This window comes from Dinoponera quadriceps, unplaced genomic scaffold, assembly GCF_001313825.1.
Source record: "Dinoponera quadriceps isolate SergipeBrazil2010 unplaced genomic scaffold, ASM131382v1 scaffold3736, whole genome shotgun sequence".
Classification (NCBI taxonomy): domain Eukaryota; kingdom Metazoa; phylum Arthropoda; class Insecta; order Hymenoptera; family Formicidae; genus Dinoponera; species Dinoponera quadriceps.
In genome coordinates, this window is record NW_014557750.1 from 475,069 (window position 1) to 493,331 (window position 18,263).

At 35.2% G+C, this 18,263-nt stretch overlaps 1 protein-coding gene across 1 annotated transcript in view; it reads left to right on the forward strand.

Moving 5' to 3' along the window:
* The window catches only part of LOC106749443 (hemicentin-1-like), a 410,426-nt gene that overhangs the window by 385,292 nt on the left and 6,871 nt on the right, over positions 1 to 18,263 (forward strand). The window contains exons 10-12 of the mRNA XM_014628886.1: positions 7,192 to 7,485; positions 13,721 to 14,029; positions 15,694 to 16,020. Coding sequence (XP_014484372.1) covers positions 7,192 to 7,485; positions 13,721 to 14,029; positions 15,694 to 16,020 — 930 coding nt within the window. The remainder of the gene's footprint in view (positions 1 to 7,191; positions 7,486 to 13,720; positions 14,030 to 15,693; positions 16,021 to 18,263) is intronic.

Here is an 18,263-nt window from a genome sequence, read left to right on the forward strand (position 1 = left end):
GTGCTTATTTAATTACGCAAACTGAGATTTTTTTTTCCGTAAAATAGTAATTAGCCTAATAACGCGCGCATATTGTGTGTCTGTATATATGTTCGTTTACTAATTTAAAAATTACTGTACACAGTGCGAAATTTTGTGCTAAAAACGGCACATTGAAATTTTATGTATTTTTTAACACGTGTTTATGTACATTTTAGCACATTTGTATTGAAGTAACGTTAAAGTAACACAAAATTTCAATGGACCCTTTTTAACATCAAATTTTTTACTGTGTAGCTTTATTTTTATATGTAAATTTTAGTCTTAAAATATTTCAGAGAATCTATCATGTTAAGGACATTTGATGATTCTGGGAAAACACATTATATATATATATATTATCATTACTACAAAAACTCCATTTTATCTGGTTTGTAATTTCCATCACCCCTGCCCCCTCTCTCCCCCACCTCCGCACTCGATCGAACCATGAATCTTTTTTCAACCAGATCTCCGAGCCGCCACAATGCTAAACTACCGTTTTCCAAAAATTCTCCCAAAGTATAGTGGTTGCCTTTAAAACTCTCTTCCGTCACACCAAAAAATATCGAGAGCTTGAACGCTTTCAAACAGGAGCTATATCAACTTCTATTTGTGATAAATAACTAAATAACAACAAGAAAGATAATTTCAGAGACAAATTTTTTTCGTCGTTTAACACGACCGATCACCATGTAATATATAATGGTATGGTCAGAATCATATCTATTATTTTAATCAAATATTATAACATTTCAAAAACACTTCTATTATAACAACTATCGCAACGTTTTCAGAAATTTTAACTCTTGAGCAAAAGTAAACGCTTTCATCTATCTGTCTCTATCGCGCGTCCGGGGAGGATTTATTCCACAGCACACACGTGAAGACTGAAAGGCTGAGAATCGCAGCGGAGATCGCGGAAATGTGCAAAAGGTTTTAAAAGTTCTCCCCGTTAATTTTCAAACGCTGATATCAACGATGCGTAAAGAAAACGGCGTGTATACATTTTAAAAATATGTGTTCACGGGCGGCCCATAAATGCAACGCCTCTGGGTTTTCAGTAAATTTCGTCCCGGTTGGATATTGTTTTAGCGATTTAACGCATATTAATATCGCCGGGACTTAATTAAAAAATATCCGAAAGTATTTTGGAAATGTTTGAGGAACATATATCGAGCCTGACGCATTTTAATTAATTGCTTGCCCGTTGAGCGTGTAATTCTACTTGGTCTTGAGCATTCCAGGAATCTACTTTTTCACTCTATACAGTAAAAAAATTTTACGTAACAAACGGTCCATTAAATTAATTTATTTCTTTAATTTTGGAAGTATGTTGAGAAGAATATAAATATGTTAAAGCCATTCAGTATTTACGGCATTCTACGAGGAAGTCTATTAGCTCACGTGACGACTGTGATGACAGGGAGGGGGAGGTGAAGGTTATGGAACGTCATATTAAACGACATAGTAATTTGTAAATATGGATGTACGTGGTTATACACTTTGTTTGCATTTCCTAACATATTTAGTTATATTTGATGAAAATTTTGAAATTTTGACATAGTAATGATAGTTAATAATCAAAATATTTAAATATTTATCCTTTTGAAAATAACTTTTATTAATTAAAATTATAAAATAAAGTAATTAATTTGATATCATATGCCTAAAAATTACTTGTATTTTAGGGAAAAATAGTAGCGTGAAGTCTAATAATAGTGGTTAACAGTGATAAATAAGTTCATCTGCTAAACACAAATTCTTTGTCCAAATATGGCTATTGGGTCACAATTTTGAGAAAAGTAGTATCAAAGAAACCAAAATGACGTCAATTTTGAAAATTTTTATAATGTTGCAGTACTAGCTACAAATTTTTTCCTATGTTTCATTAACGTCATACAAAAGTATCAACTTTTAACTTTAAAATGCATTTCGTATTGTATTGATATAATTTTTCATTTTCAAAATATATATATATTAGGTAAACCGAAAAGTAATCAAAATTTTTTGTTGTTGGCAAAAAACATTTATTTATTTAAAAAATCCTACATTTCAATCAACAAAATAATTTCCATCATTTTTTAACACTTTTTGCCAGCTTATAGGCAGTTGTTCGATTCCTTTTTTAAAAAAGTCCTTCGATTTTGCATTAAAAAACTTTTCCAAGTGCGTTTTCACTTCTTCAACATTGTTAAAGTTTTTACCTCTTAATGTATGCTCTAACGATCTGAAAAGATGGTAATCCGACGGCGCGAGATCTGGTGAATAAGGTGGATGAGGTAAAAGTTCCAATCCAAGCTCCCTAATTTTTTCCTGTGTTATTTTTGCAGCATGAGGCCTCGCGTTATCGTGTTGAAGGATTCCTTTTTTGTAATTGACCAAAACAGATCGTTTTTTTAAGAGCTCTTGCTTCATTCGCTCGAGTTGTTCACAATACACTGTCGCTGTAACGGTCTGACCAGGTTCAAGCAATTCATAGTGTATGATTCCTGAAAAATCCCACCACACACAAACAAGGACCTTCTTTATTGTTAGTGATTGTTTAGGTATCGGAATAGGTGCTTCTCTGGGAGAAAGCCATTGTTTTTTTTGTACAGGATTATTGTATAGCACCCACTTCTCATCTCCAGTTACAATTCGTCGCAAAATCGGATTGGTTTCATATCGAGACAAAAGATACGCGCAGATTGTAAGCCGTTGATAGAGTGCCGTCTCTGTCAATTCAAGAGGAACCTAAATTTCTTGCCTATACACTTTTCCTATGCAATGAAGATAATCCTGAACTGTAAACCATAGACAGCCGATCTTTAGTGATAATTCCCTTATAGTTTGGCAAGGATCTGAATCCATCATCGCCCTCAGGATATCATCATCTAATTTTTGAGATCGTCCCTTTCGTTCAACATTTTCAAGATTCCTATTTCCATTTTTAAACTTNATATACACTTTTCCTACGCGATGAAGATGATCCTGAACTGTAGACCATGGACAACCGATCTTTAGTGATAATTCCCTAATAGTTTGACGAGGATCTGAATCCACCATCGCCCTCAGGATATCATCATCTAATTTTTGAGGTCGTCCCTTTCGTTCAACATCTTCGAGATTCCAATTTCCATTTTTAAACTGTTTAAACTATCTATAACACTTGTTTAGTTTTAGAACATCGCCGTAAGTGTCGTTAAATTTTTTCACTGCTTCGTTTGCCTTCAATCCTTGATCGAACAAAAATAGCATACAATGACGTAAATGTCCTTCTTCTATTGTTGGCCTTGACATCTTTCCTCCTTGCTAGAACAAAAATTTTTTAACCGAAAAATAGAATTTACAACCAAGCTTGACCGTAGCAACAAAACTTACGTGTTTACTAGACCGTGTCTCCACACAAACTGACTGTGAATGAACACATCGAAAAAATTTTGATTACTTTCCGGTTTACCCAATATATATTAAGATCGAGCACACACGGCCAGTGTTTTTAATTTTAGCTCTATCTTGAAAATGAAAAATCATATCGAAATGATACGAAATGCATTTTAAAAAGTTGATACTCCTGCGTGACAGTAATGAAATGTAGGACAACAATTTTCTGTCGATGCTACAACGTCATGAAAACCTTTGAAATTGACGTTCTTGGTTTCTTTGACGCCATTTTTCTCAAAATTGTGACCTAATAACCAAATTCGGACAACGGATTCGTGTTCAGCAGACGAAAAGTATTCTGGAACATCTATTCTCATTCCGGATACAGATAAAAAGTTAAAATCTGTTGACTAGTGTAATTATTACTTACAATACATGATTATAAACTACTTTTTATTCTATGTGTCGACGGGTAATTCCACATGTCGCATATTGGAATGTTATATTGGAAGGGGACAAATACTTTGTGACGAGATTTTTGACGAAGGGGTGGCAGGGAGGGGCAAAGAAGGCAGGGAGTATTTAAATTTAATACGAGAATGGTCCCTAAATTAATATATTCACTCACTTCATTTGTTAACGTATTACTTTTCAACATATTCATCTTTTGTTAAAGTAACACAAAAATTTAGACGGACCCTTTGTAACATTATTACTTTGTAGGAAAAGATGCCGTTGTTTAACTAGACCGGTCTTGTCGTACGACGATAGTAACAACGATGTCATTGTCCATCTCAATCCCCCCGATGATGAACTAACAAAGCCTAGGGAGGAGAAGCTTGCTCCGCGAGAAGAGATACATCCCTTCTTCGAGAGATATCTTTCTCAATCCTCCGGTATATAATGGAATATATAATCGGATTATCACGGATTAATTCATCGACCGAATTATTCAAGTATCGATTGAATCCGCTCGGTGACAATTAAACGATCATCCCAATTATCCGTCGCGCTAAGAAGCGACGAGCGCGATACATAAACGCACGTTCTCGCAGCGTCCAGTTGGGGCTAATACCGACAACAACGTAACAGGGAAACATATGCGCGCCTCGTTCGATCGGCTTTAATTAATAACGGATTATAAATATGAAGATTCGAAATTCCCCAGTAAATCTGCAGTACCGTGAAATTTTAATTCTGGCTGCGAGCGTGTTCGCGCTCATGAACCGTCCTTCGTGAATTGCTACCGGCTGTTTACTTAGCGTTTCGCGCGCGCAGATTATCGAATGTGATATCAAAATATTTCGGTATCACGATAGTTTTGTTAATCAATATTTGAATTTATTCGGAAAATCGCCATGAATGACAACTGCGAGACGGCCCGTTATCGCGCGCAAAGTATATGTTAAAGTGAGACTATCGCCGCTGCTGCACTTTTAACGCGAAAATTTGCAGTTAGAAATTATAATGAGCGTATTATTAACATAATAATATTCATAGGTCGGTTATGAAAAAAAAACGATCATAAAAATTAACCAATTTGAGAGAAAGATTTTCCGATTTAATTGTTGAGTTTTTCGGGTTTTATATTTAACGCTGGAAATTATACGGCTCGGTCGTTTGTGAAATAAAAGGATGAATGAAAGAGTAATAAGCACATCGGCACGGACTTTGCGGAACAAATTTTTCGGTTTAAATTTTAATTTAGCTGTTCATTATGCAGTGATATAATATCGAAAATTGTAAAATATTTATGCAAATTGAGCAAATTTTATCCATTTATACGGAGCAGTGGAGCGATCGTATTCAAATAATTTCACGGGAATAATTAAAAAATATAATGCCAGATATTATAATGAATTATCAGGTTGTTAACTCAGATTAATCAGGTTGTTAGCATATTTTCAAGTCTTTAGTTCGCCACACTCCAGCCCATGAGACCGATCGCCTTTTTCGCCTTGTTATTTTCATTCTAATTAATATTTTTAAGCTTGTAATGTAGGAATTGAAAATATAAATGCATATTCCCGTAAAAAAGTAGCGAAATTCAAAAAATAGGACATCCCGAAAACTGAATACCGAGATAATCTCCCAAAATATAACTTCCCCGAAATATCGAGAGCATGCAATTATTTCGAAAAATCATAATCTCGAGCACTGAGTATCGGGGCAATTTTTTGAAATGTTGGAAGGAAATAAAGTTAGAATTTGCGAAATAATTCTAATGTTTCAGAAAATTGCTCCGATATTTAGTATTCGACGTTGTGATTTTTCGAAATAATTAGTTTGAATAAGATGTTTATGATATCAGGTCAAGAAAATGATTTTGGTTTAAACTAAATTTATTTTAAGAAAAGTGTTTTCAGAAATATTTTCAAATTATTTTACAAATACGATTTAAAAGAAATGTTTGTTCATTGTAACGGATATTTGATATTAAAAGAAAAAAGTATGTCATATAAAAACTAAGAAATGGAAAGTTATTCAGCAGATGATGCTCTATTTAATCAAAATATAGCGAATAGTTTTCTTAAATTTTCGCAAAAATTACCTTTGGGAAAGAAACAAATTTTTTCGGGGTTTTTTTCGAAAAAAACCCGTCATTTTAAGAAAAATATTATTTTTATGACACAGAACACGCACACGACGTCCTCAGATGAGATTTTTCCGTTTAAAATTTTTAGCTAGAATAACATAGTGCGTTATTTAGTTAATTACTGTATTAAAAAAATTATAATATATAAATTATAAATTATTACATATTATTANTATTACATATTATTAAATTACTCTATTATATGGAAAAGAAATTTCAGTTTATATAACTTATAAGCATTACACGGAACAAGATAATATCTGTATTATTACAACTGGAAACATTCGCCTGAACATTGAATTGTATTAAAACTTAATTATGATAACTATATACAATTGACAGTTGAAATTTCTTGCAGGAAACTTTCTATCCCTACAACTGAGTTTTTTGTCTGGCAACATACACATTAACCTTCTTATATTATATTATATTATATTATATTTTGTTTTGTACCTTCTTATATTATATTATATTTTGTACATTTTGTTTATTATAATTTTACAGTTTAGGAAGAAAACACAGAGAGACACAAAGTTGTTTCATTGGCTATATTTCAACTTAATATCTGAAGACGATATGTAACCAATGGAACCAATGAAACGACTTTACCTCTCTATGTCTTTTGTGTGCTAGAAAACGCATTTCGATAGAGAAATTAATTCTTTGCGTAGTCATTCACCGATCCTGGTTCCCTATAAGCTAAAATTTCCGTATTTTTCCTATTTTTCCATGCTTTGGGAAAAACGGTAAAAATCCAGGTTTTTTCTTAAATTTTGTAGGGCTTTTTCTAGCCTTCAGAATACTAATAGCGAATTAAGGTTAAATATTAAAGAGACACAGAAAGATTTTAGAGGATTTGTATTGAGTGCGTTCGTTTCTTCATTTTTCCATTTTTATTTCTACACACACACACACACACACACACACACACACACACACACACCGAGTTATACAAAATCTATCGACAATGAAAATAGCAACTGGGAAGTGCAAACATCTTCCTTATTCCATGTATAATAAATCAACCTAATTACCTCATTGAGCTTTCATGGGAGAATCGACAAGTCACAAAATAACAAAGCAAATCGCGCTTCTGCCGAGCAGCAACGTGAGAAATTCATGAACCGCTACGGATGCGCGCGCTATTAAATCCGCGTCCGAATTAAATTCTATTTCTCGATAACCGAACGACTGACTTTCGTGATTCGCAGTTGCGCCCACGTGCAAGCCGAACCAGACAAAGGTCCACGGCGTGGCGAAGCAGGAGAAAGCGAATATATCCTGCCAAGTGGACGCGAATCCGCCGGAAGTGCAATTCCGCTGGACCTTCAATAACTCCGCCGAGAGTATCGACGTGGCGGCAGGGCACATCGCGCGTGCCGGCACATCTTCCATCGTTTCGTACACACCAATGACAGAATTAGATTACGGCACGTTACTCTGCTGGGCCACCAATCACATCGGGCATCAACAAGTGCCCTGCGTCTATCATATCATACCGGCAGGTAAGATACCCTCGTATTACTGTGCTCGTCGCTTTGATATTCGCGAAGACATCATCGACCGACCGAACGATCGGTCGACTGACCGCTGCGATTGGATGCATTTCGAAAGAGATCTCATCAACCGCGAGATCACGCAACCGTGATAAAATTATGGCAGCGAGGTAGAAACGAATTGCGGAGAATCGATCACAGCCGATGATCGGCTGACTGTCGTGAATCAAATATAATTTCTTTCCTTTAATTTCTTCTCGATATGTTTTAAGGTGAATGTCCCAATTAATAACAAAATAACCTTATCGTGAAAATAAATGAATAAATTATTGCAATAATTTATGTATTATAGTATTTCTATTATTATAGTAATTCTATAAGTATATAGAATTAATTTTGTTCGAAAGTTTAAACATTTTTAATTTTAATCATTAAATTTTTTATAGCATTTTAATTAATTTACAGTATGCTCTCTCAAAAATGTCGGAAGTACCATTTAGTGACATGTAACTTTGCTTTTGTCCTAATTTGTGACATATGTATGTATGCTTATATTGACTGACTAATGACCATCATATGGGCAATCCTATTATTGACGGGCAAAAATCATTATTCAAATATCACGAATTAGTACAAAGTAAGAAACGTCTTAACACTCTTAAATCGCAGACTTAAACATAGCAGTTTATAAGCTAAGAACTCATATTCGTAAATTTACTAAATTTTAGAGAAGTTTTAATCTTGATATTATTTCTTAATTTTATGAATAAAATTTATATAATGAATAAAATTACAACTCACATTTTGCCTCTAGGAATAGGAATGTTCATATGATTTTATATCATATATTTATTTAAGACGTCACAATAGTCGCTGTGACTGTCTTATTTATATATTTATATATTTAAAATAGTTTTAAATATTTATATGTATTAAATAATTTAAATATCGAGTTAGACTAAGAAGGAACAATTTTTCTTAATATTTGAAACATCGAGAGCATATGTAGCTTCAAGGTAACATTAAAATTAAATCTGTATAATTACGGGCTCAAGAAAAAAGAGAACAAGAAAGGAAAAAAGGAGAAAAAAGTTTATCTTAAATATGATGTCTTAAATGTCCGTTTTCTCTTTCGTTAGTATAAAAAAATCAGTTGTTTTAAGTACTTATATACATTTAATAATCAAAATACTGAAAGTATTTATTGTTTCAAAAGTAGTATTAAAATGAACTCTATAAAGTTAAGGATTCAAGAGAGAAGTTAACAAATGTAGTCAAAGTAGGTTTTTTACTAGTCTATAGGCCATCCAAATAGGTGCAAACTATCTTTAAGAACACCAAAACATCTGAATTTCGACTTGGGGCGTTATCGGAAACGTTAGTCCTGCAGCACCACGTGCTGCGCGTACGATCGTTTTTCATTCAAAATCCGACTTAGAAGAAACGCAACGCAAGTTTAACGGAGGATAATACACCGTTACCGCCATTATTTCGCCGTATTTCCCCGTATTATATTGATGCTCGTGTTACCAATTAATTGTCATTCTCGGGACGTGCTATCGGATCGCCGCGGTGCAAAGGAAACGCGCGCGCGCGCGCAAAACACAAAAACGTTCATGGTGCATTCGAGATATAAAGGAAAACAGCTTTTGCCTTTCACGCGCGAGCACACGTGCACACACCGTCACGAGAAGCGAATACGACGAGATAAAAAGAGGACGAAACAATAGCAAAACGATGGGCCTGCCGCGAAATGGTAGCAAGTGTCCGGCGCGATGATTTTTCAGCAACCATAAACGCGAGAACAACTCTCGTCGCATATTCTCCCTTATTTCCTTTCCTTTATTTCTCACCCGGCGCAATACGCCGTATACTTTCTCCGTTGTCGGCCCCGTCCTTCCTTCCCTCATCTTCCTCGCCAGCCGCGAAGTGCGCCGGCGGCTAATACCTTTACGGGAAAAAGCTAAACAACTGTGTATCTTTACAGTCAGCCGCGGTTGCAAGTAGCTCATACGTGCCAACACATCGTGAACCGGATTTACAGGCCAACTATCACACCCTGATTCGCGAGTGTCGGTCGGACAGAAACGACGATGCCGTCGCGCAAGCGACCGACGACGACCCCTTTTTCTTCGTTTTTGTTCACGCGCGCGCGGGAAAGGACAGAGAGGGGTTTCGTCGTTTCGAGAATAACGAAACGAAACGAAGCGAAGATATATTCTCGCTATAGTCCGATATTAATTTATTTATCCTCGCAATTCGATTGGCCGGCAAATAGAGAAATAGGCAAATATTTCAATCCGATACTGTCAAACCTTTGAAAAATAACGGTTATTTAAAACATTGAAACAAATTTGATATCCGGTAATCATTTTCATAGGAGGGTGGGGGATAGAACTAAAAGGCCGTGATATAACCGTCAAAACTTTTGATATCTTCAATTTGCATCACGCGAACGTGATGCGTGTAAAATCCAATTTCATATTTGTTTCGTTCGAATGATGGTTTTTGCGCAACAAGCAAGATCCCTATTATCATCACATGGTCTTCCTTAAACCGGAATCTCACGGCGCGAATCGTCGTGGTTCAGTGTAAACTCCCTCAAGTAAAAGTTTTGGACGTCTCCGACTTTGATAAAAAATGGCGTCTGACTTGTTACTGGAATGTTTCTATCAATGAAGGGTGTCTAATAGATTATAGACACTGTCTATAATATATCGAATTTAAACACATTTTTCTGAGGATATATATGTGATTTATCTTATTATATATAACGCCATTTGCAAAACTAGATTTTTTAATTTCTGAAAAATTAAGTTTCCCATTATTTTATTTATCTTTCATCGTCATTATCAAGAATAACATTTAATTACACAAATAGAGTCCCTTTATTTAATGATCCTTAATTCCGCCATTTTTATCAAATAAATAACTAACCAATCAGTAAGAAGTCGGAAATGTTCCGATTTTTAGGGTGACTTTTACCAATCTCCGGTTAATGTAATCAGACTATTGACACGATGGAATTAACCAATCGCATTGATCAGTTGAACTAATTGGCCAATGCAATCAATTCTGTTGAGTTAATTGTCTGATTACATTAACCGGAAGTTAGTGAAAAACACCCCTGAGGAATTAACTCGACAAGCTTCTACGTGTCATAAAATCAGGATGGCTCATGGCTCGTAACTCATCCTTCCCATTAGTTGTTAGTAAATAGACCGCGAGCCAATGGACTAACCGAGTCACGAATTAACAAGTCGTACCGTTGGGCTGACGACTCGTCAATACTCGCACAAACTTGTCCATATTTGCAAATAATCAAAGAAAATATATTCATTGCCAGTTCAGTTTCGTGTACATTATAGAGTGGTTAAAACAAGAAAACTGCGGAGAGAATGTTTAGAATTACATGAAAGAGAAGAATTAATATAGATCCATAAATATAGGTTCCTGGGAGGTTATGACCGATATTCATCAAATCTTATATTTAAGATCATCTTAAGGAAATTATCTCGTCTAGAACGGCTATCTCGTCTAGAACGGCTAAAAATAGACATACTTCGTAAATTTTTTCAAGTAAACAGTAAAGTTTTCACTATTAATATTTCTTGGGAATTATTTAATGATATCTCGACAATATTTTTTAATTTTTGGAAACATATAATATTTGCAATATTGGCAATACAGTAATGTTAAGAAAATGCTGTGAAAAAAATTTGATTGCATGGTACCGTAATGATTGCGCTTTGCCCGGTTATTTGAAACAAATGAACCAAATTATATTTTATTCTTTGAATGTGGTTATCGTTTGAGCTATAACGGCTATCAAACGCATAGAAATAACAAAATGGTCATTTTGAAGGAAAACATCGCGTTTTTACGCGTTTCGATCTATAAAGTGCAGTAAAAAATCAAATTTTTAATAAATCATATTAGTTGTAATTCAGACATTAGAGGGATGTATATTTTATATTCTGCTTGAGTTTTGTGAGCCACATCGGTAAAATCGTTCTTGAGATATCGTGGGTACCAGTTTGAAAAATGTGATTTCGAGAAAAACGCGTTTATAGTTTTCTATTCGGATTTTAATAAATGTTTTTATACTTACATTTAATCAGCTATACCAAGGGCCTATAGATATTCTTCTTCTCTCTCGTACAAACTAGCTTGATCAGTTGCTTGTTCTCTTTTCACTTTTCTGGTCTATATTTTTTCATTCTCTGAACGTTTTAACCTTGTGTCATCGCGAATTTTCACTGTAGCTTTTGTAACGAGTCCAATTTTTACTCTCATCATTGTCATTATTTTTAAGTCAGAATAAAATCGTCGAATAACAATTTTTTTTTTCTTAGTTCATTGATCAACTATTGTTCAACTATTTTGATCGTTGAAACTATTAGTAGACCAAAATATATCGGAAAAAGAACATTTATTTACAGGATGTCCTAAACTAATTTCGGTTCCCATGATGTGCAAGTAAAACGGGTGAAACTGAGTGTAAAAGTCATATAACATTTTGCAAAATTCGCAAAGAAACGCGCTCTCACTATCAATTCTACCCGTTCCACCTGCATACCACGGGAACGGTTTGGGACATTCTGTATAAATAAGATTATAACATAGATTTGTCTTTACGAGAAAATAATAATATGGAACGGTAAATCTAAACTTCTGCAAAGAAAGAGATTCAGGCCTGCAAAGAGAGATTCGTCTTATACACTGTTCCATTCAAATACTTGTAACATCGTCAATTTTACAGATATCACTAAAACGTTTTAATAACATATTTTAGATCTAAAGTTTGAAAAAAATGCAAGAAGAAAAAATAAAAAATGTTGAAGATTCACGTGAAGTAACTCTTTTTAATTCATCTTCAAATACTATATGGATAGTTTTGATTACAAAGTTTCTGAAGATTAACTTAAGACGACTTTGAATGCGTTCCGTTAAATATGTTGAAAGTATTCCTTTTTTTATTTACAAGATTGGTGGCTTTTTAACTAACTTGGCTATGTTCCATAATGGATCAGCTGATATTATAATTTCCACTTACCTTATCTATGAACTTCTTTACCAATCTTTACTCACGATCAATTTTTTTTGTAAAAAAATGGATAAGAGTAACGAAACGAAAATTGCGTAAAAAGAAAGAAAGAGTGCAAAATTTTATTGAAAATGTAAAATTTTCAGATAATTGAAGGTTGAACGTTGCATTCTGAAATTTTTACTGTTTTTTTTTTATTTTCATATGATTAATGATTATACTAATAATTATATTAATTAATTAATTAATTAATTCTATACACACCGAAAATATTCTTGAAATTTTTCCTTCTTTCATAATTATATTTTTAATACAATTTTGAACTATTGTTTCTTACTTTTGACACATTTTTTATCGTTATTCTCATAAATAATATTTATTATTTGTTCATCAGTTTCAGAGTCTTCAAAATGAAATACTTCATCAAATATAAGTAAATTCATTTTTTATAAAAAATGATTGTGAGTGAAGATTCCCGATGAGAAATAGAACGTTTACGTATAATCCACATGAAATCCATGTAAGAAAGTCGATTCTATGTCAATTCCACATCGATTCCATGGATGTTCTTATGGGGTTGGTGAAGAGGCTGATGAACGAGATAGGTAGAAATCATAATAATTGTTTTCCAGCAAGAGACACAAGTCTAGTTATATTATTATTTGTCCTTGTTTCGCATTTAAAGGAAAGGATAACCGATGATATAACTAGACTTGTGTCGATTTGTGTCTCTTATTGGAAAGCAACCAATATCAGCTGATCGATTACGAAACACAGCAAAGTTACAGAGAGCTACCAATCTTATAACTAAGGGATATTTTGTAAAAAAGGGATATTTTCGACAGAGCTAACGAAACACATCCTCTAAATATAAGATCTGACTATGAATACCAGCCTATGTGACTCGTTGAGGCTCGTTGCTCGTGAATGTTCGAATCGAGACGAGCATAGGCGAGTCACGAGCCATAGCGAATCACGCGCCCTAGAACCCCGACTTTATCCGACGTTCAACATCGATTTTCCGGCGCGAGAGCGCGTCGATCGTCCTCGACGGAAGAGCACCACGCACGAACTCGCTCTCGGGTGGCCGGCGACGTTATCGCGACTTCTCGTGCTCATTACGAGCTGTTACGAGCGCGAATGGTTCCGTGCACGCGGCGCATATAAAAAGCCAAGCGAACACCTTATCCGTGACAGGCCGACCGGACATGGTTCACAACTGCACGATTTCGAACACGTCGGCCAATTCGTTCTCGGTGCGATGCGCGGAGGGCTTCAACGGCGGCCTGCCGCAGTCCTTCCTGCTGGAGGTGCGCGAGAGCAACAGCCAGATGTTGCGTGCCAACCTGACGTCGCCGGTACCGCGTTTCAGCGTCACTCAACTGGAGTCCGGCGTCTATTATCAGGCCTGCATATATGCATACAATGACAAGGGTCGCAGCGAGGCGATGGTGGTGCAAGCCGGCACTCTCCCGCCGCCGGAGAAGCAATTGACGTCCGAGTCGGGTGAGTTCCTCGCTTCTACTTGCTCGTGAAACTCGCGTCTGAGCGACGACACGGTGACGCGGTTAACGACGAAACGATGAGAAGAGGAAGACCGGCCACTCGACGTGACGGGCAACACGGCCGAACTCTCGCGAGTATCCGTTGTCCGAGTAAATTGATACTAATTCGATGTTCGCAAAAATTCTCACGAGCGATGTTAGCGAAGTCCCGAGGAGGAGTTCGATAATTTCTCAACGAGCTCCTCCGGCACTTGGAAATTCCGCGAGGAAATATCGCCCCGGGAAAACCGTCAGCAGCCTACACGAGTACTTCTCTCACGAACTCTTTCTCGTGCGGGAAGTTAAAAAATTTCCCAGCGCGAGATATCGTTGATATCGCGTTTCGCGTGCAGCGAGATTATCGCAGATGGAAAATACCTATTTACGGGGGAGCAAAATTGGAAAACTTAATTAGCTCGATGAAATTTCACGGAACAAATAAAATTCTATTTGTGCGTTTTATCGAAAAAAAAGCGGTTAATCAAACCACTCTTTCTCTCTCTCTCTCTCCCTCGGAGAGTATATGAGTTTAACAGAGTTAGGAAACCTCTGCCGGCTTGTATTAGTCTTCTCAACAATTCCCGCAAATAACTACTATTTCTTCGCTATTTCTCCGATACCGAAACGTATTCGGTTAAATAATATGCATAATCTGAGGTGATTATACGCGGCCGGCGTAATTACGGAAAAATTTCACGCGCGGATCGCACACGGAGGGCATCGCCAATTGGTCGGACTGATGAAAAGCTATCGACTCAATATTAATTCGCCGATTGAGCCGCGTAAAAAGCTGCTGGGAGCTTTTATGACCGCGCGGGAAAGCAGGGATTTGCGATTTAATACTATCGGACGATTTTCCCGTTATTTTCCCAATGCGATTGTTATCGTAATTTTTAATTCGCTCGCCACCGATTGGATCAGACTTTTAATAACTTTGTGCAGGTGAAATAGCGCACCGTAGTGCGCTATAATCGGGGCATTACACGCTGTATTTTGACGAAGTACACGAATATATATTGTATAATTTCGAAAAAAAGTAACGAAATTCAGAAAGTAGGACAACATCCCGAAAAATCGCAATCCCAAAAACTTAATACCGGGACAATCTCCCGAAATATTGGAAGAAAATGAAGTTGTCTCGCGAAGTTATAACTTTTTCCGATATTTCGGGAGATTGTCCCTATGTTCAGTTTTCGGGATTGTGACTTGTCCGGATGATGTTCTACTTCTCAAATTTCGGGATTTTGATTTTCCGGGATTACGCATGTCCACCGCACGAATGAATCAAGCATCACGCGCGCGTCAAATTTCTTTCAATTCTCCTCTCTCTCTATTTTTGCAAAAATCTGTTACGTCAAATGTGATACAATATTTCTCAGCGACTATAAAACGACTCCTAAAATATTGTCGTATCGTATCATCTCTGAAAAATTCAATGCTTTATCGGAGTCTGAAAATGTTTGAAATACTGACGTTTTTATGAGAGCGAATGTTCGAATTCAGGTCAAAGTGAGATATTAAACATTAAAAATTATCGTACGAAGACACGTCGTTAACCGTGGGAATCGTTCGATCGCTACTGAGATCGCTTCTGATTTTCATCCGTTCGACCGACCGCGTTTACAGAACGACCAAGGCAGCACGTCAAATTGACACCGATGCTGAGCGTGATGATCGGCGTGGTGACTGCCCTCATCATCGTCGCAGTTATAGTGATGATCGTTTTACGGATTCAGCACACGCACGTGGACGAGCAGAACAAATCGCAAATGGAGGATCACGCGAAGCAAACGAAAGCCGTTCCCATACAGAGAGAGCTGAGATTCCGTGAAGGGTGCAGCCTGCTCGCGGATGAGAAACACCCAAGCAGCCCGTTCAGAAAACTTGATACCAGCGGCGATTTGAGCGAGAGCGACGAGAAAAATCCGGACATCATTCCGCAGCAGATCACTGGTTTGCATATAACTATAAATGATTCGCCTTCGATGCCGACCACGATTCCGTATTATTAAGATAGTTGGTCCGTAAATTTATTTTCTTAGGGATCTTTTCAAATTTTAACAGCATATTAATTGAAACACGAACTACATATAAAACTCGAAGAAGATCGACATGTAAAACTCGCAAAAAAGATTGACTATATTGAAACTAAGATACTTGAAATCAAAGTTAGCACTATTTATATGTATCACAAGTACGAAGGTTTCAAAGATATCATGATTTAATTTTAGCAACTAAACTACTCTTACGGTTTTAATGAAAAACGAGAAGACGATAAAAGAGATTTGTAGAAATATTACAAAAAAGTTACAAGATCATTGACTATCTAGTTGTTCAGAAATTGATATGTAAAATACATAATTTCTAATAACGATTAAAGTATATGACAATTAATATATAAAGATTTGACAAATATTATGCGCGCTATTATTTCCCTTTTTATATCTCTTGGTAAGGTATCTTTTTAAAGATAGAATAGTTAAATAATTTTAAAGATTTATTATTAATACGTAAAAATGCGAAAAATATAGAAAAATACGGATAAAACAACGTTACGATTATTTCTCTAGTGACATATATGTGTGCGTCCATCGGAAGGTGGAAGAGAGTATGACACTTTCTTTTTAATAAGTTTTGGAACGCATCCCGTGTTCAAGTTATTTCTTAGTTATTCTCAAGAGATACATTCTCCTATTGGATACGAGTTGCGAAACTCAAAAAGAAGTATGACAACTTTTCCGTTCACGACAATATAGAAGACTCCATTAATGCTGTCTCACTCTCTAAGCATAATAGTATTGCTTAGGAAAACTTCTAATTAGATGTGCGCTTTTTCAATATTTGTGTATCATGACTGTTGATAATTTGATGAATCGACAACAATGCTCCAAAGCAGCAGTCATGATGTACAAATATTCAAAAGAAATATGCCTAATTGAAAATTTAAAATGTTATTGTGCCCATAGAATGAAACAGCATTAATGGAGTTTTCTGTACTTATGATATAAGATAACTCTTGTATTTACGCCGCAAAAGTCGGAAGAAATAAAAAGAGTGGGAATAATTTACTCGCATCCACTCTGTTATATATACCTTTATATCATGTTAGTATTGTGTTATGATTTCAATTTTTTATTGTTAATATTAAAACCCTCGTGAATTGAATCCTAATGTAGTAAATAGCACAATCGTATATTACGACCTGCTTAAAATGATTACTGTAGAGAATGTAAAAGGTTTAATGATTATTTTGCGATATATAAATGTAGAAGGATATTAAAGGATAGGATATAGCAAAATACACAAGTACTTAGCTTTTGTATTCTTTGTTTAGCTTGATATCTTATATATCTCACCTACTTAAAATATATGACATTTTTAGCGTATGGAATTTATGTCGCAGTACAGACATTTAGCAAGAAAGCATTTCGGGTTTGGTTTATACAGTAAATGTTGCAAATGTTATTGCATTACCATCTGTAAAACAGAATTTTTATTTATGTTATACATTTGTAAATTATTTTTACTATTACTTTTCATATATTTATTTCTCATTCTTATATCCTAATCAATTTTTTACACACATTTTATAAGTCGTATAATTTCACGTCTTATTTGTATCATTTGTAAATTTTTTATAAACCATATATCCTACTCATGAATGATCATATATATCATCCCTATGGGATATATGGCAAAAATACAAGAATTTCTAAAAGTTTTTCTGTTAAATATAAAAAATAAATATTTCGTATTTCCAATTTCTTTTATAGTAATAGACAGCATACAGTCTTAATTTGTATAGTTCACTTGCTTTAAACGTAATAAATAATATTTGATAAATTAAGTTGTTCTTAAGATGCAGCGTATATATTGGAGTTACCCTATTCATAAACATGTCAAAATATGTCTAACCTAATACGGACAGTTCCAGCCAAAAATATTATACGTTAAAGCGAGGAAAATGATTATTTCTTTACGAATTTTTATACATTATGTACGTTTGATTGCTATTCTCTTACTATAGAGTGTCAAAGATGTATATCATAAATAATATTTATAAATATTTAGCACGAATTTCTCAAGCTTCTTCGTGTTGTATGAACCATTATTTTTCTAACAAGTATTATCACAGACCAACTATTTTAATCTCGAACGTAGCAAAAAAGAAATATAAACGAAGACGAACAGTAAAT